Consider the following 21,958-nt stretch of genomic DNA (forward strand, 5'->3'; position numbering starts at 1 on the left):
TGGACATCTTGGCTCTTTCCACAGTTTGGCTATTGTGGACATTGCTGCTATAAACATCGGGGTGCACGTACCCCTTCGGATCCCTACTTTTGTATCTTTGGGGTAAATACCCAGTAGTGCAATTGCTGGATCATATGGTATGGAGCTCTCCCTTTTTATGGGAAGTGATTTTGTAAAACAGAACAATGGACCCCTGGGTGCCAGGCAGTGTGAACTTAAGTGCTGGTTGTCGGGGGACTCCAGGAGGATCTTGAGGGGCCTTGGTCCCTGGGGGAAAGTAGAGGCTGGGCAGAGTTTCTCTCCATGCCAGCTAGCCACCCCGAGCACATCTGGGTCACACACTGGACAAGCCTGCTTGTCTTCCCAGTGCACGATAATCCTACGTAAGATCGGATAGATAGATAGATAGATAGATAGATAGATAGATAGATAGATAGATAGATGATAGATAGATAGATAGATAGATGTACATAGATGAATCTATAGATAGATGAATATATGATAGATGATAGATTGATAAATGATGAATGGGTAGATGATTGATTGGTAGCTAGGCAGACATAGACTAGCCCCATTTTACAGCTGAAGAAACTGAGGCACAGACAGGATAAGTCAGCTGCCCATGGCTTCACACTCAGCAGGTATCAAGGTTAAGGCAGCCCACTTCTCCATAGATGAAAGGAACATACAAGAAGTCCTCAACATTGAATTGTGCAAAATTGACATTCTGCCAAACTGGACTAGCAAGTCTGAGGGTAAACCGCAGGGGCACACAAAATGATTATAGCAAAGCTTAAGCCAAACGAAGACTCTGAAAAACCAAGTTCCAAAGTTGGGCAAATAAGTTCATTCAGTGAGGCGGCGTCGGAAGAACAGGCTCGCTCGCCTCTGGGGTAAGATACAGCATTTCACCAGGAACCATGGAGGGAGGACAGGGCATGACGCCCCGTGGTGCTCAATATGCTCGTAGAATGAATGAGTGAGTGAATGAGTGAGTGGAGAGCGTACCTCAGGGTTCAGTGGCTACCAGTGGCCTTGAGGGTTGGGTGCAAACACAGCCCGTGGATAGAGACACTGATTTGTCCTCCTTTCCTCTCAGTGGCAGGTCCATGAAGTTAGTCCCCGGGAAGGACAGCACCACTTCAGAGACCCAGACGGGGGTTGCCCTAGATGATCCCGAGTGGGCAGGACGGCCAACAGGAGAGGACAGTGTGCAGGATGGCAGGGTAACCACCAGCTGCTCCCTCCCCTCTACCCACCCCCCCACCCCTCGGGGCTCAAGACCTCCCATCAGATACAGCACTGGGCAGGGAGCAGGGAGACTCACCTTTACTGAACACCTGCTGTGTGCCAAGTAAAACTGTAGACCCTTCATATTTCTTCGTGTTTATAACCACTCTATAATTAGATGATGATAGCCCCACTTTAGAGATGAAGAAACTGAGGTCTTAAAGAGTTTGTGTTCTCAAAGCTAGCAAGGGACCAACCTGGGACTCAAATCCAGGACAATCTGCAGCTTATACTATTTCTTTTCTTCTATGTTGCTTTGTCCACCCATCCATCCACCTACCTACTCATTCATTTCTCTGTCCCTCTACATTTCCACCCATTCACCACCCACCCCATCCATCCTACTCACCCATGCATCCACCTACCCATCTACTCAGTCATCTATCAATCTCACCCAACCTCCCACCCATTCACTCATCCAGCCATCTACCCATCCACCCACTTATCCATCCATATACCCATCTTCCATATATCCATCTATCTACCTACTATCCATCCACCCACCCATCCATCTACCCATCTTCCATCCATCCATCCATGCACCCACTTATCCATCCATCCACCCATTCATCTACCCATCTTCTATCTATCCACCCATCGACCCACTTATCTATCCACCCTTCCATCTTTCCATCCATCCATCCACTTACCCATCCATTAACCCACCTATGCACCCACTCATCTACAGACTCATTTATTCATCCATCCACGCATCTACCCATTCATTCACCCATTGACCCAATCACCCATTATCCCACCCAACCATCCACCCACTCATCCACCCAGAAAACATTTACAGAACCCCCACTACATGCTAGGCAATGTCTCTGCTCTGGTGGAGACTGCATACTAGCGGGGGGAAACAGTCAGCAATCAGGCTACTAAGCAAGGTAATATCAGATAATGATAAATGCTATAAGAAAAAAATAAGGGCAATGAGATGTGGACCAACCAAGAGTCAGGAGCCTGCTTGGATTAAGATGCTCTGAAGAGTGGCACTTGAGTGGAGCCCTAAAGCAAGGGACCAGCCACAGACAGAGCAGGGGGAGAGCATTCCAGGCAGAGGGGACAGGTGCAAAGGCTCTGAGGTGGGAAGGAGCTTAGGGTGCTAGAGAAGAGAAGGGGATCCCATGAGACCAGCAGATAGTGAGTAGGAGGTAAGGTCAGAGAGATAGACCAGAAGTTTGGAATTTCTTCTGAGAGCAAGGGAAAGCCACGAGCAGGTCAGCAACAGCAACAGCAAGATGGGGCCGGTTGATGTTTCCAGAAGTTCGCTCTGGCTACTTCTAGCTGTGTGAATAACTTCAGATTCATGGGAGCTGGACCTTAGGCAAGGGTCTTAACCTCTTCATGCCTCAGTTTCCTTATCTGTCAGGTGAGAATGATGATGAGGGCAGAGACACATGCCTGTCCTGTAGTATGTGTTCAATAAATCACTCCCAAGCCAGGAAGTGCCACAGCCTGTCCCCTTTATGGCCCCCACTGGCCCTCTGAGGGTTCTGCAGATGAAGGGGTTCTGGAGGCAAGGTAGGGCCTAAAGGAGAGATGGTGCTCCAGGTGGGAGGCACTGAGAGAAGACCGGTAAGGTCTGCATCGTGGTTCCATCTGCCCTGTCAACGTGCTTTGAGCGTCTTACGTTGTCTTTCCTCCCTTCCTTCCCCCGGGGCCTCTCTCTGCTCCCGTCTCCCCTCCATGTGCTACAGGTGAAGGCCACCATATACCTGACCTACCTACGGGCTGTAGGGGCTCCCCTCTGCCTCTACGTACTCTTCCTCTTCCTCTGCCAGCAAGTGGCCTCCTTCTGCTGCAGCTACTGGCTGAGCCTGTGGGCGGACGACCCCACTGTGGACGGGCGGCAGACGCAGGCGGCTTTGCGGGGCTGGGTCTTCGGGCTCCTGGGCTGCCTCCAAGGTACCCCTCCCCGGGCCCTCCTCACCCTCCATCCTCCCAGCCCCCTCCGAGGTGTTCAGGACTCCCTGGTCCTCCCGTCCCTGGCTTACCCTGTCCTTCCTGCACATCCATGCGAACATCCTGGATCCAAGTGCAGACCTGCATCCTTCAGATAAGGCGTGGGGGAGTGGGGACACTGCACATTCCCCCTCTCCTGGAGCCCCCAGAGTCTGTATCTGGCTCATCAGCAAATAAATGCAGGATCTTGGCCCCCAGCTGTTGGGGGCAGCTGAGGACTCGGGTGGGGACAGACCAACCGCGGTGTTTGGATGGGCCAGGGATAAAATCTGCCCCACCCCAGCAACAGAGAGGGAAGTGAGCCGCATCCCGAGCACATGGATCAGCACTGGGAAGAAGGGGGTATATCAGTTTCCCAGGGCTGACAGAAATGACCACAAACTTGGTAGCTTAGAACAATAGAAACATATCTCTCACAGTCCTGAAGCCAGAAGCCCACCACCAAGATCTCAGCAGGACTGGGTCCCATGCCTCTCTCCCAGCTTCTGTTAGGGGCCAGCAATCCTTAGCTTATAGTATCTGTACCTGTCTTCACATCACCTTCTCTGTGTCTCTGGATGTCTTCTCTTCTCAGAAGGACACTAGTCATTGGATTTAGAACCCACCCTAAACCCAGGGTGATACCATCTCAAGATCTTTCACTTAAAAACATCTCCAAAGAGCCTATTCCCAAATAAGGTCACATTCTGAGGTTCCTGGTGGACTTGAGTTTGCAGGGTGGGGAGGCACAAACACTATTCAACCTACTACAGGGTGGTTCCGTCAAGGGATTGTCAAGGTGGTCACATCATAAGATGGCCACCATGGGGTGGATGGGGGGTGGTCTCAGCTTTCCTGCTCTGACACCCTCTCTCTCTCCCCAGCCCTTGGGCTGTTTGCCTCCATGGCCATGGTGCTCCTAGGGGGGATCCGGGCATCCAGACTGCTTTTCCAGAGACTTCTATGGGATGTGGTGCTATCTCCCATTGGCTTCTTTGAGCGGACCCCCTTCGGGAACCTGCTGAATCACTTCTCCAAGGAAACAGACATCGTTGATGTGGACATCCCTGACAAAGTCCGGTCGTTGCTGATTTATGTCTTCGGACTCCTGGAGGTCATTCTGGCGGTGACGGTGGTCACCCCGCTGGCTGCTGTGGTCATCCTGCCAGTGCTGGTTCTCTATGCTGGGTTTCAGGTAGGAGAGATTGAGCAGGTTCCCGGGGCCAGCCCACGGCACCTCAGCCAGTCCCCTGTCTCTGGGCAGGATTCAGTGTAGGAGCTTCTGCCCAGTGGGCATCTGGGGAGAATCCCTAGAAGAATTCCCAGAGGCAGAGACACCACAATTTGTTTCCAACATCCTATACTCATCTCTGTCTCCCAGATGTCCACATCAAAGTTCTTAGTAGCTAACGTCGCGTCCTGCTACTACTGAAATCCGCTTCATCTTTCCCAATGATCTAGAAACCAAGAAAGCATTGCAAGATCTCAAAGAATGTGGTATTAGGTTTGACTCTTCCTGTTGCCCGAGCGATTGTTTCATTAGCTTTAAACGAAAGGACGGGATCTAATGGCTTACATTCCTGAAGTGCAGTGGGCCAGTGGTCGCCAGGACGCTGTCCCTCTCTCCGGATCTTCGCTCCATGGGTCTCCAAGTGTGGCCTCAGACCAACAGCGTCAGTACCAGCTGGGAGCTAGTTAGAAACGCATGTTCTCGGGCCCCACCCAAGACCTACCGACGCAGACACTGTGAAAATGGAGCGCAGAAATCTGGGTTTTCACAGATCCTCCAGGTCCTTCTGATGCATGCTAATGTTTGAGAACCACTGGCTTTAGCTCTGCTTGGCCTGAGGTTGCACACACTCTCTTTCCGGGGGCAGGCCCGGTGGCCCCTGGCCACCCTAGGCTCACAGCCCCAACACAAACACCTGCTCTCCAGCTCAGCATGCATAGGTCAGTCCCAGGAAAGATTAGACTTGCCGGATGGGGGGGTAGGGACGTGTGTTTATCCCAGGGCTCATCACAGCCACCCAAGGGATGGCATATACTCCAATCGGCTAGGCTGTGCCATGCCAGCCCTCCGTGACTGGGTCCCACGGTTGAACTCCACCCCCCCAAGCCCTGCCCCAGGAAATCAGAAATAGAGCAGAAAAAACCCACAACCACCACTGTCTTCTCTCTGTCCTCTTGACTTGGGGAGGGGCAGCTTTGCGGGCAGGCAGAGGTGGGTCTGAATCCAGGCCCTGCCACTTGCTTGCCGTAGAGACCCGAAGCAGCTGCTTTGTCCGTCCGGGCCTTGGGTGTTCTCATCTGTAAACTGTGAAGCCCACTAACGCCCACCTCGCATTCATAAATGGTATTTGTAAAGGGCCTAGCACACAGCCTGGGTGTTCAGCAAATGCCAGTCCTCCCTGCCTGCACACAAATGGCAACTCAAACCAAATAACGCTGCATATTATTTGCGCATTGTTACGTTGCCAGCGCCTGGCATGGAAGCTCCAGTTAAGGGAATGAGTTCCACTTGGCCAACTGCCTTCCGTGTCCTTTATGGTTTTGTTCCCACATTTACTGGGCCCTAAGGGAAGCAGGTGGCCTCAGAGCTGGGAATGAGACATTCACACCAGAGGAGTGATTTCTCAATCCTGGCTGTGCATGAGAATCACCCAGAAGGTTTTTAAAAACATACTGCGGGGCGCCTAGGTGGCTCAGTTGGTTAAGCGACTGCCTTCGGCTCAGGTCATGATCCTGGAGTCCCGGGATCGAGTCCCGCATCGGGCTCCCTGCTCGGCGGGGAGTCTGCTTCTCTCTCTCCCGCTCCCCCCTCTTGTGCTCTTTCTCTCTCTCACTCTCTCTCTCAAATAAATAAAATCTTTAAAAAAAAAAAAAAAAAAAAAAACATACTGCGGCCAAGGTGACCCCGCCAGAGATTCCGATTTACTCGTCCTGGGCTGGGTCACGGGAGGGTTTTAGAGCTTCCCAGGTGATCTTAAAAAGAACCACGTAACTCTGATCCTGCAAGGAAATGGGAGCCCAGAGAGGGGAAGCAACTAGCCCAAGGTCACAGAGCAAGCTGGTAGCAGAGCCTGGTTGGAAAGTCTGTCCTTGGGGCTCCCTGTGCTTCTCACACTCCCCATCGGTGTCTGTGACTTCTCCCCTCCGCACCTGTCCCACTGTAGAGCCTGTACGTGGCCAGCCTATGCCAGCTCAGACGCCTTGAGTCAGCCAGACACTCACGCGTGTGTTCCCACGTGGCCGAGACCTTCCAGGGCAACGCAGTGGTCAGAGCCTTCCAGGCCCAGTGCCCCTTTGTGGCTCAGAATGACACAAACGTGGACGAAAGCCAGAGAGTCAGTTTCCCACGGCTGGTGGCTGAGAGGTAGGACGAGCCTGGGGGCAGAGAAGACACTGTACTCCATCTCTGCCCCCATAGAGTGAACCGGGGGTCATACTGTGTGGCCAGAGAGATCAAGCGGCCTGCCCAAGGTCACACAGCAAGGCAGGGATAAAACCGAGGCTGCATACCATGGGTGCACTCGGCTCGCGCCGTGAGCAGATGGAACGTGGCCTGCCGAGTCCCCAGCAGCAGGTGGGCGGGAGGTAGAGATGCCAGCAAAAGGGAAGAAGCCTCTGTGCTCAGGCCGCTGGACTCTTGCCTTGCTGAGAGAGCAGCTCTACAGGCCTCCTCAGCCTCCTTTCGGGAATGCAGGCTTTGAGCACAGACAGCCTGGGCTCCAGTCCCAGCTCTGCAACTTCCTCGCTGGGCGATCTTGGGCAAGTTACATACGTCTCTGAGCCTCATTTGTCAAAGTGGGATGGCTTTCATGGGGTGGCTATCAGGATTCAGTAAATACACTCAGCTAATACTTGTAACAAGCTTACTACATGCCCAACACGGTTCTGGGCACTCTACATGGATTTATTCCCTTAGTCCTATTAACAACTCACGAGGCAGAGACCATTCCAGAGATGGTGAATCTCAGGCACAGAGAGATTTAGGAACTTGCCCCGGGCCGCGCAGCAAATACGTGGTGGACTCAGGCTTTGAACCCAGGTGCCATGGTGTGGAGAGGGCCAAGCACACAGTAGGCACTCAGTAAATGCGAATTCCTTCCTCCTTTGTGCCCCAGGTCCCTGGCCAGCTGATTGGCTGTGGGCAATGTCTCACTCCCACATGCCTTCTGGGTGACCTGGCCTGCCTCTTCCTGGGGCCCCAGCCTAGGGAGGAAAGAACTTATGAACATTTAGAAAGCGCCTACTATGTGGAAGGCCCCCTGATTTCCGTGCTATGTATAGCACATCTCATTTAATCCTCTCAACTGTAAGGAGCCAGACGTTACCTCATTGCACAGATGGGTAAACTGGAGTTTAAAGAAACAAAGGGACTGTCTCAAGGTCAGCCGTCTAGGAAGTGGCTTATTTACTCACTTGTTGGCTGCTTCATTGGAAATCCATGACCTGTTGAAAAGGTTCATGCTTTCTGGTATCAGTCAGGGCGATGTGGCTTCCAAGACTTGTTAATGTGTATACCTAACTCTTCTGAGCCTTAGTGTCCTCACCTGTCAAATGGGGACAACCCCACTTTGGGGGGTTGTTTGGAGAACAAAATATTATATATAGTAAAGCCCAGAGCTCCCTGAAGACAGGGATTCTAAAACTGGATCATGCTGTGTCTCCAGTGCCTCTGGCATGCACGGCATACAGTAGATGCTTAATACATGTTTGTTGAATGAATGAATGGTAGAGTAGGAATCCAGTAGGAGGGGTTGCATATTTATTCATGCACTCAATATATTCGCCATTGAGCATCTACTATGTGCTGGGTCCCGTGCTAGGTACCGGGGACAGAGTCATGAACGAGACAAAGCCAATGCCCACGCCGAGCTCACAACCTGCCGATGGAGACTGATGGTCAAGGGCTGAGTAAATAGTTTTATCATAAAGAATGGTAACTGTTACGAAGTTATCAGTTACATGTGAGAGAGAAAGGAGGGAGCAGTCCAGGAGGGCTCTTAGAGGAGGCGACGTTCGAGCCGACTTGGGCAAGAAGATAAGATGGAGGTTGGGTTCAGGCAGGGATCAGGCACAAGGGATATGGCCAGGCATATCCCAGGGACAGAAAACTGGCACCTACTCTGTGCCAGGCTCTGAGCTGGGCACAGGTGAGACAGGAAATCATCAACCTCCCCCACCCACTGAGCTTGGGTGGGGTCTGGGGTGTGGAGGGGACCACTGCTGGGACCCCTGTGGGACTCAAGCTGGCACGATGACCGGACCCTGTGCCCAGAGAAGCAAGTCCTGCAGACAGGGCCCCCCGCTGACAGGGCTCTTACCTGCCTCCCCTCGCAGGTGGCTGGCTGCCAACATAGAGCTGCTGGGAAACGTGCTGGTGTTGGCGGCCTCCGTGTGTGCCGTGCTGAGGAAGGCCCACCTTAGCGCCGGCCTCGTGGGCTTCTCGGTGTCCGCCACCCTCCAGGTACTCCCAACACCCAAGACAGACCCCTGCCAGGGGGACCTTCCAGGAGCGAGTCCAAACTACCAACCCGTGAGGAAAATACAGCTCTACAGAAGCTTAGCTGGGGGGACCTTCCTGGACCTTGGGCCAGAGTCTTCCCTCACAAAGCCTCAGTGTGTGCATCTGAAAAATGGGGCAGTCATCTCTTCACCTCACACATTGTAAAGACTAGTTGAGATAAGGTATATAGAGATAAGGTATATAGAGAGAGTGCCTTGCTAAATTTTGTTAACTATTAATAACAATATCTAATGTCAGATCATATGTATGAGGGAAAAAAATATATACCTAAGTAGCATTCTTTATGAATGAAGCATTGTTCTCACAGCTTTACAAATATTAACTCATTTAACTCTGCCCACAACCCCATCAGGGATCCTCTCATTATCCTCATTTTACAATGAGGCAAAATGATGGGAAAATCCGGGGACAGAAACCTCTCAGACCGGAAGTCAGTGGGCCTGGGTCCTGCTGTGTGTCCTTGGGAGGGCCACACACCCTCTCTGGTCCTATCTCCCCACCTGTATCAAGATGGGTTGGACAGGCTCCTTTCTACTCTGCATGGAAGGCATTGGGGGGGAGGGGGTGTCCTGGTGGCTGCAGTCAAATCCCATCCCCTTGTCTGTCCCAGGACCTGGGTGATTGTCTGCAGGGGGGCTGAGGCAAGCCTGCGGGGCGGCCTTGCGGAAGCTGGCCTGACATGCCTTCTCGTGCCTTCTCCCACCAGATGACGCAGACGCTACAGTGGGCTGTTCGCAGCTGGACGGACCTGGAGAGTAGCATCATGTCAGTGGAGCGGATGAAGGACTATGACCAGACGCCCAAGGAGGTGACGGGGGTGGGGGGGTGCGGGAGGTGGGGGGGCTGGGGGGGTGGGGGGGTGAGCCCGGGTCTAGATCCGCTCCAGGCGTGCGGGCCCCGAGCACCGCGGGCTGCACCTGCATTCAGGGCCAACATAGCAGTACCAGTTCAGAGCAGAGCGTGTGCAACCAGGACAAATCCTGGTTCCTGGGCTTCTTCACTTGGGCAGAGCAGGTCCTGCTTCTGAGTGGGGGGGGGGACCATGAGTGACAGTGGCAGGACACACCCATGCTAGCAACACGACAGAGGCGTCCCAGCGAGATCACAACCACGCGGCAAGCCCACAGTGCAGGCATGGGGGGTGGGGGGGGGGCGTGAGACCCCGCAGGGAAGGACGGCGGGGCAGGCCCACTGGAGGCACTCCATTTGCGCCCACTGCTCTTACTGGCCCCCTGACACCTCCAGGGCGTGGAGGGCACGTTCAAGGTCCCGGGAAGAGCCAGCGGCAGCTAATGCCCCCTACGGCGCAGTCTCGTCCTCCTCGCAAAGGCGAAGGGGCGTGTCTACCCCTTCTAGAGGAAGAGAGACTATTATTTGACAATTAATAGTAGCTAGTAATAATAATAATAATAAAAGAGTAGCCAATACCAGCATTATTTTTATAATCCCAGATATTATTTGTTTTTCGCTCTGCTGTGTTCCATGCCCCCTACCACCCTGTAAAAAAGCAGTAAATATGCCCATTTTGCAGAAGAGGAAACTGAACCTCAAAGAGGTGGGCCATTTCGTGAGACACCTCGGAGAGACGCTCCTCTGACCCCGTGTCCCCTCCTGCCCCAGGCGCCCTGGAGGCTGCCCACCTGTGCAGCCCGGTCCCCCTGGCCTCACGGGGGGCAGATCGAGTTCCGGAACTTTGGGCTGAGATACCAGCCTGAGCTCCCACTGGCCGTCCGGGGTGTGTCCTTCAAGATCCACGCCGGAGAGAAGGTGAGCGGCTCTTCCATGTCTTCCTCCTCATGGAGGCCAGGCGCAGGGTGAGCAATGCCTCCTCCACACCCCACTTCAGCTCCCCTCGTCTGCAGACCCACCACACCCTAACCGAACCTACAGTCTTCCCCAAACCTGCCGCCATCTTGGTGAGATGCACCGCCCACCCACCTTGGTGTCCCAGACGAGGAGGCATCTCCCCGACTCCCTTCTTTCTTTTTGCCTCTGATATTAGTTGAACACCTACCATGTGCCGGGGCAGAGGGCGGAATGCTCCACGTACCTTATCCAGTTGGCTTGGGCTCAGTTCCTGGCTTTGCCATGGCTGACCTTGGGCAAGTCACTTCAGGTCTTGATCCCAGTTTTTCCATCTGTAAAATTGGAAATCATAGTGTCACTCTCCTAGAGCTGTTGTGAAGCTTAACTGAGTTAATACATGGGGACACTGTCTGGAACAGGGCCTGGCACATCGCCAGTGCTGCAGAAAGGTTTACCAGTGCTTTTATTCATTATCATTTGCAGTTTTACTCTGACAACAACCCTAGGTGGAAGCGCTAGGATTATCCCATTTTACAGATGTTTAGCCCATGGACTCCCCACCCAGGCACACTTCCTTCCTGCCTTCCCCCGGACGGCTCCAGGCCCCTAACTGAGCCCCCAGCTTCCCGTTTCACCACCTCCAGTCTGTTTTCCTATGATCTTTATCCCGGCATGTTGTTCCCCTGCTTGGGACCTTCCGTCTGCTCCCAGCTTCCCTTAGAAGAAAGCCCAAACTCCTGAGCTTGGCATTCAAGGCTATGCCCAAGTCTCCGTGTATTGCCCTGTTGGGGCTTAGCCAACACCGTGGAGTAGCCGCCTCACTGGGCCAGGTGGGCACCCAGTGCTGCCCTCGGGGAGTTTACAGTCTAGCACTTAGTGTGGTTGACCTGGAATCTTCCCCCTCCCCAAACTCTTACTCATCCTTCAAGATGCCACTCAAGAATCCCCTCCACCATGAAGCCTTCTCTGATTACCCCATTAACTACCCCCATCCCAGGCAGCTTCAGGTCCAGAGTTTGATTATAGAGGGGGCTTGTTCATCCCACTGTATTCAAATGAAGTATGCTCAGTTGCACTATTTCCCAGACCACCCAGGGAGCTCTTTGGAGCAAGGACTCCTTCATTTCTGTATTCCTGGTGGCTAGAACAGTGCCTGTCCTACAACGGGTGACACGTGTCATTCACTTCTTAAACAAATCATGCCGGGCCTCCACGAGTGTCAGACATTGAGAATGCAACAGCAAATGCTGACGGAGGATGGGGGGGGCAGCGGGGGCAGAAGGTAATGATGTCCAGAAAGAAGGTTGGATAGAATGGGATGAGTATATGGAAAGGTAATCAGATGAAAGGACAGAGGGACAGATGGAAAGACGATCCATCAAAGGATGATGGATAGACGGATGGATCTTGGGCGCAGGGGAAAGACCTCGTAGAGATGCCCAGGGACCCTCCGGCCCATGGCCTGCCTTCGTCTGGTCGGGCCTGGTCAGAACGAGCCTCACCTCCCATCCCCTGACAGGTGGGCATCGTTGGCAGGACGGGGGCCGGGAAGTCCTCCCTGGCCGGGGGCCTCCTGCGGCTCCTGGAGGCGGCCGAGGGGGGGATTTGGATCGACGGGGTCCCCATCGCCCACGTGGGGCTACACACGCTGCGGTCCAGGATCACCATCATCCCCCAGGTGAGGTCTGGGGGGAACGGGGTGGGCAGAGGTGAGAGGCACGGCCAGGCCCGGCTCTGACCCTCTGCCCCCTTCTGGCCAGGACTCGGCGCTGTTCCCCGGCTCTCTGCGGATGAACCTGGACATACTGAATGAGCACACGGATGAGGCCATCTGGGAAGCCTTGGAGACCGTGCAGCTCAGAGCCGTGGTGGCCAGCCTGCCGGGCCAGCTGCAGTATGAGTGTGCCGAGCAAGGTCACAGCCTGAGGTAGGCTTGCCCCCCACGCCCCGACTGGGGTCAGCCCGGGGCTAACGTGCCCTGGAAGTCAGCCCCATTCAGTCAGTACTCACAGTTTGAACCTGTCGCTTATCAGCAATCCCAAACACCAACACAGGCTCTGAGTAGCCAGGCTCTTTTTCCTAAATTCAGTCCCTAAATGTATCTGGGCGACAAAACCCAACCTGTAATTACCCACACAAGGCTACTTACGGTCTCTCTTTATCCCACTCAGCATTTATTTTGCTGCAAAAGTATGGTCTTTGATATTGGTGCTTAACCACACGCTCACTGGGGTATTGAGTAACATATGGTGTATGTTTTTTGTTTTGTTTTTGTTTTGTTTTTGAGACAGAGAGAGCACGCGCGTGTGAGTGAGGCTGGGAGGGACAGAGGGAGAAGGAGAGAGAAAATCTCAAGCAGGCTCCACGCCCAGCGCAGAGCCCAAGGCAGGGCTCGATCTCATGACCCTGAGATCATGACCTGAGCCCAAATCAAGAGTCAGACGCCTAACCGACTGAACCTCCCAGGCGCTCCTGGCCTATGCCTTTTTAAAGAAATTTTAATTGTGGTAAAATACACATAAAATTGAGCATCTTTACCATGTTTTAATGTACGACTGGTAATGTTGAGTACATCCCCACCACTGTGTAACCCATCTCCAGGACTTTGTCATCTTGCAAAACTGAAACCCTATACCCATTAAAGAAGCAGTTCCCTATTTTCCCCAGCCTGCAGCCCCCGGCAGCCGCCATTCTGCTGTTTCTAGGAATTTGGCTACTCTGGGTCTCTCATTTAAGTGGCTGGCTTATTTCACTCAGCACAATGTTCTCCACGTTGTAGCAGGTGTCAGAACTTCCTTTTTGAGACTGAATGATACTCCTTTGTATAGATAGACCACATCTTTTTTATCCATTCATTCATTGATGGATACTTGGGTTGCTTCCACCTTTTGGCTACTGTGAATAATGCTGCCAGGTGTATGGTGTGTGCTTTTTTTCAAAACCAAGACATTCTGGGGGTGGCTGGGTGGCTCAGTCGGTTAAGCATGGCAGGAAAGAGCCCCAGACACCCTTGGGTCTCAAGGGCAAGGGGTCTCACAGACCGTGTGACCTCGAGCCTCAACTTCCCTGTCTGTAATTAGAGTAGGAGAAGCTCCCAGTGCTGAGGGCTTTCCCCGTGGCAAGCAGACCGCTGAGCACTTTATGGGACTTATATTGTCCTCGCACCCTCAGTAGTCACAAGACTCAATACAGTAACCACCTTGGTGGTCCCTGTGAGAAGTGACCCAGCATATGCACACGCACACACTCATGTGTCCGGCACAAGGTGAAAACCCCAGAATAGAAACAGAAATAGCCGTTTCACTGCTGGGGAAACTGAGGCACCGGGGTTTGAATGTCTTGCCTCGAGTCACCCTGATCAAAAATGGCAGGATGGGGATTCCTACCAGCTCGGGGACCAGGGACCGACCCACATGTAGACGTGCATGTGCACACACACATCCCCAACTTCTGAAGCTGTCGGGGGAAACCTCATCTGTGGGCAGACCCTGCCCATCTTGACATGCAGGCATACCAGTGTCTGGCCTGACCCTCCCACTCATTTCCAGTGTGGGCCAGAAGCAGCTCCTGTGTCTGGCGAGGGCCCTTCTGCGGAAAACCCGGATCCTCATCCTGGATGAGGCCACGGCCGCCGTGGACCCAGGCACGGAGCTCCAGATGCAGGCCGCCCTCGGCAGCTGGTTCGCCCGGTGCACGGTGCTGCTCATCGCCCACCGCCTGTGCTCTGTGATGGACTGCGCCAGGTACGCACCCCTCTCCCGGCTGGCCCTCGGGGGCTCCTCCGGCCCCCGCCACCCCTGCAGTGGCAGAGGAAGCGGCAGGGTTTAGAGCCGGAGGGGCGCTGGAATGGATTAGCGAGTGCCCACTCTACGGGAGGCAGAACTGATGCCCCGAGGGGAAGGGAGGGGCCAAGGACTCATGCCCAGCTGATGCTTCCGCCCTGCTTGTCAGGGTCAGGAAACTGCAGGGAAGGCCAGACTCTTCCGGAACAGACACGCAGGGCTTTCGGCGGCAGAGCGCCCGGGCCGACTGGGCTGGTAAGAGCTGCTCGTTTCCCTCTACCCTGCAGGGTGCTCGTCCTGGACAAGGGGCAGATGGCAGAGAGTGGCAGCCCGGCCCAGCTGCTGGCCCAGAAGGGCCTGTTTTACAGGCTGGCGCAGGAATCGGGCCTGGTCTGAGCCCTCAACTCTCGCCTTGTCGTACCAGCCCAGAGAGACTGCTGTGCCCTGGGGGTGCCAGGGACCCAGGGGTCATCGGTTGGCACCGCTCTCTGGGAGGAAAATGGCAGAGGAAGTGGCCAACCGTCACAGACCTGGGAGGACACAGCAATGCCCAGGTCGGTCTCATCAGGGCTCGTCCAGCCTCGTCCACCCCGGAGCTGAAGTTGCTGGTGGCTCTCCGCGCTGGCTGCCCAGGGGCCTCACCCGAGGGGCTCAAAAACCCACCCATGCCCGGGCTCCACCACAGACCCTGAAAATCAACATCCCCGGGGCTGGGGCTGGGGCTGGCGGGGGAAGGGTGGAGCATGTACCTTTTACAAATTACCCTCTTTATTTTGAGATGGTTGTAGATGGACAAGCAATTATAAGAAATATTCCAGAAAGTTCCTGGGTAGCCTTACTCTGTTTCCCCCAATAACAACATCCTGAAAAACGGTAGTACGGTATCATAACCAGAACAGTGATATCGGTACCATTGGCCGATGCTGTTCGGATTTCCCCACTTTTACTTGGATTTGTGCGTGTGCACGCACACATGTGTCTCTGGGCAAGCTTCTGCACCTGCCACCACCAGTCAGGATGCCGAGCACGGCCAGTACCAAAAGGACACCTCCGGTCACCATGTTGTGACCGTACCCACCTTCCTCCCGCCCGCAACCAGGCGCTGATGTGCTCTCCATTCTGGTAAGTATTTTTAAAGCTCCTCATAGGATTCCAGGGAATTCCACACCTCCTGCTGCTGCCCCTCCACCCTCGTAGGTGAGCCCCAAGGAGCGTCTTGTCTGAACCGACACACAAGCCGACCCCCCAACCCCCCCACCAAGAACAGGCCGGCCCCCCACACCAGCACCTTCAGTGCCAAAAACAAGATTTGCGGAGCCAGGGACTCCCGGGCCCCCCACGGAGAGAATTTGCTCAGGGCACACATTGCACGTGTGTGAAAGACCAAATTCTAGCTCCTGGGGGTGGGCGGCTGGGGGGTGGGGGGGAGGCCCACCAGCAGGTGCATCAGCCGGGAGCGTCCTCCGGAGACTGTTGGAAGCCCCAGGTCCGCGGCAGAGATGGGCCGGGTCTTGCCCACCGTCCAGGGGAGGCACCAGCACGGCGTGCCGTGGGGCTCAGCCCATCTCCCTCCGCAGTCGCAAAGCTGATACAGCGCGGCTGAAGCCGGCTGCAGGCGCGGGCCAAGAGGGACCAGACTCTAAAATAGCCAAGCCTGAGGTCACACAGACATGCAGCATGAGAACAAGTCCACGCCTTGGATGAGAACTTTCTGGCAGCCCAGGGTTCTGCCGTGACCTCATGGCATCGCTGCAGGGATAAAGTTAATACGTGCAAGCGTCTGAGCTGAGCTGGGCACAAATACGTGCTCAATCAACTTTCATTATTAGTGTCAAAACTGTTCTGCTTGAGGAGCTCCTCGGGTCCTCCGTGGGGCAGAGAGTATACACGCCAGAATTTTTTTTAACTGCATCGCTACTGACGTGGGGTTGAGGATTCTGGGTTGTGCACCGTGGGATGCTCGGAAGCATCCCTGGCCTCTCCTCACTAGATGCCAATCATGCTGTCACCTATTGTGACAAGATGTCTCCAGACGCTGCCAAGTGTCCCCTGGGGGATCAGTCACCCAGTTGAGAGGGACTGGGCTAAGCCAACCCACCGATCACCCAGATACACGGACAGTGGCTGTGTTGGTGTATCAGGAAGGGCCTGAGGACACCCACCCACCCTGTCCTAGCCATGTCACAGGGACCTTACGCTGTTCCATCCAGTGTAGGGTTTTCAGCCCGGAGAAAACTAAATCTAGATCTAATTGCAGCTTCTACGTCCCTCTGCCAAGGTGTGGCCAGAAGCTCATTTGGATGCCTTCCAAGTGGGGTCAGAGGGCTGCAGCCCTTGCCGGCCCCCAGTCCTGCCTCCGAAGGGCCGGCCCCACCATTACTAGCACCTACCAACTCCGTTTTGGAAAGGCGGAAAATGAGGCCCAGAGAGCTCACATGACCTTGGCATGCCAAGGTCACCGGGCTTGTAAGTGGCAGAGCGGGCCGGTGAGGGTGAGGGGGGTCTGTCCTGGGTCTATTTAACACCACAGCCCAAGGCATCGCGTGGGGGATCCTGCCCAACTTGGAAGGACAGGAAGGGACCAGGCGCAGCACTTTGCACTTTGCTTGGAGCGGGGCCCCTGACATCCGGGCACACGGACCGCAGGCAAAAGTGGTAGCCGCTGTGTTTGGCAAACGCACTCGGGGTCCTTCGAGGCTTTTTCACGGACAGGGGAGCGGGTGCTATGGAAGCCAGCACTAATGAGGGTGCCGGGGGCGGCGCACCACGGCTCCCCAGAGACCGTGCCGAAGGCCCACTGGGAGACAGCTACGGGGAAAGTCACGTACAGACCTGTGGTCAGTGCCCGCCTCGGTCGGTTCTTCATCCTCCCGTGTCCCCTCGCGTCACTGCCGACGCTCACCAAGCCCTGTCCCGATGCCCGCCTCAGCCTTTCAGTGAATCCTTACAATGGGGGGAGGAAGGGAGCAGGGTTCTCACCTTACTAGGACGCTTTCCTGAGGCCCCTTTCACGGAGAAAATGCAGGGATCTGAACCCGGGTGGCCTGGCGCCAGAGCCCACGACCTAACCACTGACCTGCCTCATGCACACTCCTTTAGCTCTAGAACATCAGCTCGCTGACAGCTGAATTCCACTCTGGCAGCAACAACCCCCCCCCCACCAGAAGGGAGGGAATGGGCTCCTTTCCTTCTTGACACAAGGGATTTGTTCACATGCGTTCACGGTGTCTCCCAGCATCCGGCACGGTGCACAGCACGTGGGAGTGTTCAATAAGTGACGATTGCATGGATGGACGGACGGCTGGATGGATATCAGGATGGCTGGATAGACGGACAAATGAATGAATGAAAGCCATCACCACGTAGGACGGTGTCCAGAGGGCCAGGTGTGGCGCTGGGTGCTTGACCTGCATCGGCTTCCATCCTCACACCCACCTGGCCAGATGGACACAACGATCCCAGCTGTACCAATGAAGAAACCACAGCTCCTGAAAGGCAGGTTCTAGAGGCCCCAATGACGTCACACTTGGCCCAGGGCCCGGCACGGCGAGCTCAGTGTTGGATCAGAGAAGGCAGTCACCGGGGGCGAGCTATGGGCCCGGGGTGGGCATTCATTACGGAGTAAGGCGATCAGAGCCTTGCTCTTGGGGAGCCGCCACTGTGAAAGAAACAGGACAGCGACCAGCCACGCTGACATCTGGGGCAGAGGGAAGACCCGGGGGCGGGACAGTGCCCAGCATGCTGGAAGGACAGCAGAGGGGCTTTGTGGCTGGAGGGCCCTGCGAGATGGCCAGAGGGGAGCTGGGGGCCCCCAGAGGTTACGGGAAGCCGGGGTGTGCAGGGAAGCTGGCTGCCGCCAGACACGGGACCACTGGAGGGTTGTGATGGAGGGTTTTTAAAGGCACACGATGCTGCTGGGTGGAGAACAGACTGTACTGGGGGGAAGTGGGGTGGCCAGGGCAGCAGGGAGATCGCTGAGGTGGTGGTCACAGGGGCATGAGACAGGGACCCGCGTGGCAGCAACTGGAGGGCAGAGAAGTGGTCAGATTGTGAGTACTTTGCTGGAATGTGCTGTGGGACCCACGCAGGAAGCATCACGCCTGTTCCCCGCTCCGCTCTGGCCTGGGGGTCTGTTCCCACGGGAGTGAGGCTAAGCACCGAGCCCAGGGCCAGGCACCCGGGGGGGGCCCCCCTTGCTCCTTCCACGGCACTGAAGCGCTTACCCCTGCCCCAGCCTCGGGGCTTCGGACCCCACCCTCTCCGGGGTTAAGGCCGCACACGGTCTCCTCTTCAGGAAGCAGCATGAGCTTGAACCCAGGCCCGCGACCCTCCTGAGCACCGGCTGTCCCATGGCGCATGCCCACGAAGCACACACCAGGTCGCACACTTGGGACACCTGGTTAGGATCTGACCTGGGACCTCACCCCTAAAACTGACCCCCCACATGGCATATCCAAATACTTCCCTTCTAATGGGAACAAGCTGACCGGCCTCTCTCTACTGAGCACGTCCACGCTCCGGGCGACACGGCAGGATGCCCGCTCTGCGCGGCTACTCGGGGCCTGCTTTCAGGGCGCAGCATGGATGGTTTGCTCCCCAAACACGGCAACTCTTCACGAGCAAGACTCACGCAGTGCAAACTCAGAAACCCAACACGCCAGCCTCACTTCCCCGCTAGCCACGACTCAAGAGACCACGGGAACGACCACTAGGGGAGGTACTACTCTTCCTTACCTCCCCCTGCCATCTCCCAGCTTCCTTTGCGGTGGGGCTGGGGCCACGTGACTGACTCTGCCCACTGGGCTGAGTGGAACGGATTTGTGTCGCTTCCGGTTTGGGGCACTTAAGAACGGGGGTGCGTCATCCTGTTGCCCGCTTTCCCCTCCCCTGCGGTGCCGGTCTCCGCAAGCCAGCCCTTGGGAGATGTGATGCTGTAAGACCACAACAGCCTGGGTCTCTCCGTTGCTGCAGGGAAGACAGGGACCCTAGAGAGGATCTGACACTCATCAAAAAATGCCTGAGTCAGAAATACACCCAGGTGTTCGTTTCCTAAGCGTTCACGGCTGATTTGCTACCAGAGCACAGCCTGGCCGACCTAACACAGAGTCTCTCAGCTAACTTTGGCCACATGGGACTTTTGCCTGGCTTGTGTCTTAGACGACCAAGGTCGTGCGTGCCACAAACCATCACTGCTCATCAGCACAACAATCCCGCGGGGCAGGTCAGCCCCATTTTATAGACGAGGCAGCTGCAGCAGAGACGTCCAGTGACTCATGCAGGGTCACCCGGTCAGCAAACCGCAAGGGCAGGGCTCAAGCCCAGGCTCTGTCCACCGTGCCATGCCGACTCCCCACTGAACCCCACCTGAGTCTTCACCTCTCAGGTCCCGTTCCTGGACAAGAGCTCCCACTGGAGACAACGGGTTTGCCAAAGACAAAGAACAGAAGCAGGCAAGAGCGTAACCCCATCCTGACTTCTGAAGGATGTGGCAGAACCCGCAGCTAACACCCCAAAGAAAACAACGATTGTTGAGTAAGAAACAAAATATTTTTTTTTTACTGTAAATTATTTGCAAATGTTCACGTTTCCAGTGTAAGTCTTTAGAAAAAGATCCCCAAGAAAAACTTGGTTTATCTAATGTGAAAGAATGGTATAACTTACAAAAAAATAAATATATATTTCCACCTAAAAGAAGAAAGATGCTTCTCTGGATGTGAAGTCAGCAATGTAATTCATAGCAAGTATGAATCCTGGAGCAGCAGTGACCTTCCTCTGCGTTTTGGGTCTCGCTTTGGTCTCTGAGAAACCGAGAAGGACTCTGCTTCTCCATTTTCTTCCAGGAACACGTGGACCACCTGTCACCTGCCGGCCAACGTGGCTGGGAATCCCTGGGAATGCCGCTCCTCAACCAACACCTCCTCCCAAGAAATTAAACTCTTGAGACTGTTTTTCCCCCCTGGAGCAGCACTTAAAGCCAAAAAAACAAAACAAAAAAAGAAAAAGCCATCACTGATATCTGTGAATGGGTCCTTTTCTTGTCCTGGAAGAGACTCGGTCATGAAATGTCAAGTTCTCCACACTGCCATCCTTCAAGCCACCCAGATGCCAAGGGCGAGGAAAAAAAAATCTAACCACACAGAGGAGACTCAAGGGGGCCCTTTTCAGTCCCAACCGGCCGCACCTGGGAGGTACCTAGCACTCTTAGCCTTGACTGCTTCATCACCATCGGCAGATCTTCTCTCTCAGGGACTAGGGCAGTAAAGCCATCCTAGCGATGGGTAGAAAGAGGGAGCGAGGAAAGCAAGGAGAAGACTGGAGTGGATGAGGAGCGGAGCGGCCGGGCTGGGGAGTTGGTACTGAGATGATCTCCAGGTCCAGACAGCCTGGAAGTCCCGCCGAGTCCCGTCAGTGAGAAGTCCGGGGATGTGGAGGCTGCCCCTGGCCTGGGAGGCGAGTACCGGGAGAGCAGGGCTGGGACGTGGGTTCCCAGTGTCTGAGCGCCTGGAAGACCAGATGGTTGGTAAGAAGAGTGTCCGTGGCCCTCAGGGTACTGCCTGAGGGGAGAGTAATCTTCCCAGGCCCCTCACTCCCACCTGCAGCCCCAAGGAGACAAAGCACACTGGGGGATGCCGGGGGCCGGGGAGCTTCTCAAAGACAGAATCCGTTGACTTTGGCTGGAGAGATCTGAGGCAGTTGGCTGGATTTGGTCACTAGCATTATTTTATGAAACCACTTTCTCTGGCAGTCTGGCTGCCAAAACCTCACGGAGCACCAAGAGCACGAGCGTGCGTTCCCAGGGGCCTGAGCACATATGTGCGTCTTGCAGGGGCCACGGAGGCAAGGGCGGGAGTGTTCTGGGTGGGCTGCATCTCTGTCTCTCTCCTGCTTCTTCACGGCCAATTCCAGCTCGGGGGCCAGATGGTGGCTGCTTTTGAGTTTTGGTTTTGGGGGTTGTTTTTTTTTTCTCTTTTTTTTTTTGGTTTCAGTATACAGGAGGCTTGGGTTCCCAAGGACGGCGCTTCAGTACGTCACCCCCGGACGCTGGCGTGTCAGCCCTGCAATTCTGACCAGATGCACCAGCTCCGCGGCTCACACCAGGCCAGCATCTTTGGCCATGCTGTAGAAAAGACCTCTCTGCTGCAGGAGGTCGGAGGGCCGGCCGCACTCCCGGATCTCTCCCTTGTCCAGGACGATGACCCTGCAAGAGGAGGAGACACAGACGTGAGGCGAAGGGAAGGGGTCTGCATCTTGTGCCCCCAAAGAGCCACCCGAACAAATCCCTGCTTTGGGTCAGGCCCCTAACACCTTCTGTTAGGACTCCTGCAGTAGCCTTCCAACTGGCTGCCATCCTTGATCCCTTCCGGTCAAAGTCCTGGGATGCTTACCCCGGGAAGGGCTCTCTCACCTTTTCTACCTCGTTCCCAGCACCACGTGCTTTCGTGTGCTCATGTGCTTATCGTCTGTGTCCGCACCCAGCCCCTGACTGACCGCGAAGGTCCCTCAGGCAGGCTCCCTGGCTGATACCTCCTTGCTGAGGCCCTAGTGCCTAGAATAGGGCCGAGAATGTGGCGGGCACTCCACCCGTGTGTGCACTGAATACATG

The 21,958-nt window shown here is 55.2% G+C and overlaps 2 protein-coding genes and 2 long non-coding RNA genes across 8 annotated transcripts in view; 1 reads left to right on the forward strand and 3 right to left on the reverse strand.

Moving 5' to 3' along the window:
• LOC145721583 (uncharacterized) overlaps positions 1-1,149 on the reverse strand; it is a 7,099-nt gene extending 5,950 nt beyond the window's left edge. For 2 of the 3 annotated variants that reach the window (XR_014145342.1, XR_014145341.1), the window contains exon 1: positions 1,009-1,116. This is a non-coding gene — a long non-coding RNA (uncharacterized LOC145721583). Of the gene's footprint in view, positions 1-1,008 lie in introns of all 3 variants that reach the window. The other variant, XR_014145343.1, reaches the window with a different exon arrangement.
• Positions 1-15,337, forward strand: part of ABCC6 (ATP binding cassette subfamily C member 6) — a 47,650-nt gene extending 32,313 nt beyond the window's left edge. The window contains exons 21-31 of the mRNA XM_081819971.1: positions 1,100-1,226; positions 2,994-3,201; positions 4,122-4,432; positions 6,411-6,610; positions 8,581-8,707; positions 9,474-9,575; positions 10,388-10,534; positions 12,093-12,251; positions 12,334-12,500; positions 14,122-14,316; positions 14,643-15,337. Coding sequence (XP_081676097.1) covers positions 1,100-1,226; positions 2,994-3,201; positions 4,122-4,432; positions 6,411-6,610; positions 8,581-8,707; positions 9,474-9,575; positions 10,388-10,534; positions 12,093-12,251; positions 12,334-12,500; positions 14,122-14,316; positions 14,643-14,751 — 1,852 coding nt within the window. The 3' untranslated portion in view covers positions 14,752-15,337. The remainder of the gene's footprint in view (positions 1-1,099; positions 1,227-2,993; positions 3,202-4,121; positions 4,433-6,410; positions 6,611-8,580; positions 8,708-9,473; positions 9,576-10,387; positions 10,535-12,092; positions 12,252-12,333; positions 12,501-14,121; positions 14,317-14,642) is intronic.
• LOC145721586 (uncharacterized) lies at positions 1,327-4,041 on the reverse strand. Its single transcript, XR_014145347.1, has 3 exons — positions 3,291-4,041; positions 3,021-3,113; positions 1,327-1,398 (listed from the first exon to the last, which is right to left on the reverse strand). It is a non-coding gene; the product is annotated as an uncharacterized LOC145721586 (long non-coding RNA).
• A 4,543-nt stretch (positions 15,338-19,880) lies between the features above and the next one.
• ABCC1 (ATP binding cassette subfamily C member 1 (ABCC1 blood group)) overlaps positions 19,881-21,958 on the reverse strand; it is a 62,524-nt gene continuing 60,446 nt past the window's right edge. For all 3 annotated transcript variants that reach the window (XM_081819974.1, XM_081819975.1, XM_081819973.1), the window contains one exon: positions 19,881-21,553. In XM_081819974.1, coding sequence (XP_081676100.1) covers positions 21,445-21,553 — 109 coding nt within the window. In that variant the 3' untranslated portion in view covers positions 19,881-21,444. The remainder of the gene's footprint in view (positions 21,554-21,958) is intronic.

The sequence above is a fragment of the Leptonychotes weddellii genome, chromosome 5 (genome assembly GCF_054177405.1).
Source record: "Leptonychotes weddellii isolate Sample4059 chromosome 5, ASM5417740v2, whole genome shotgun sequence".
Classification (NCBI taxonomy): domain Eukaryota; kingdom Metazoa; phylum Chordata; class Mammalia; order Carnivora; family Phocidae; genus Leptonychotes; species Leptonychotes weddellii.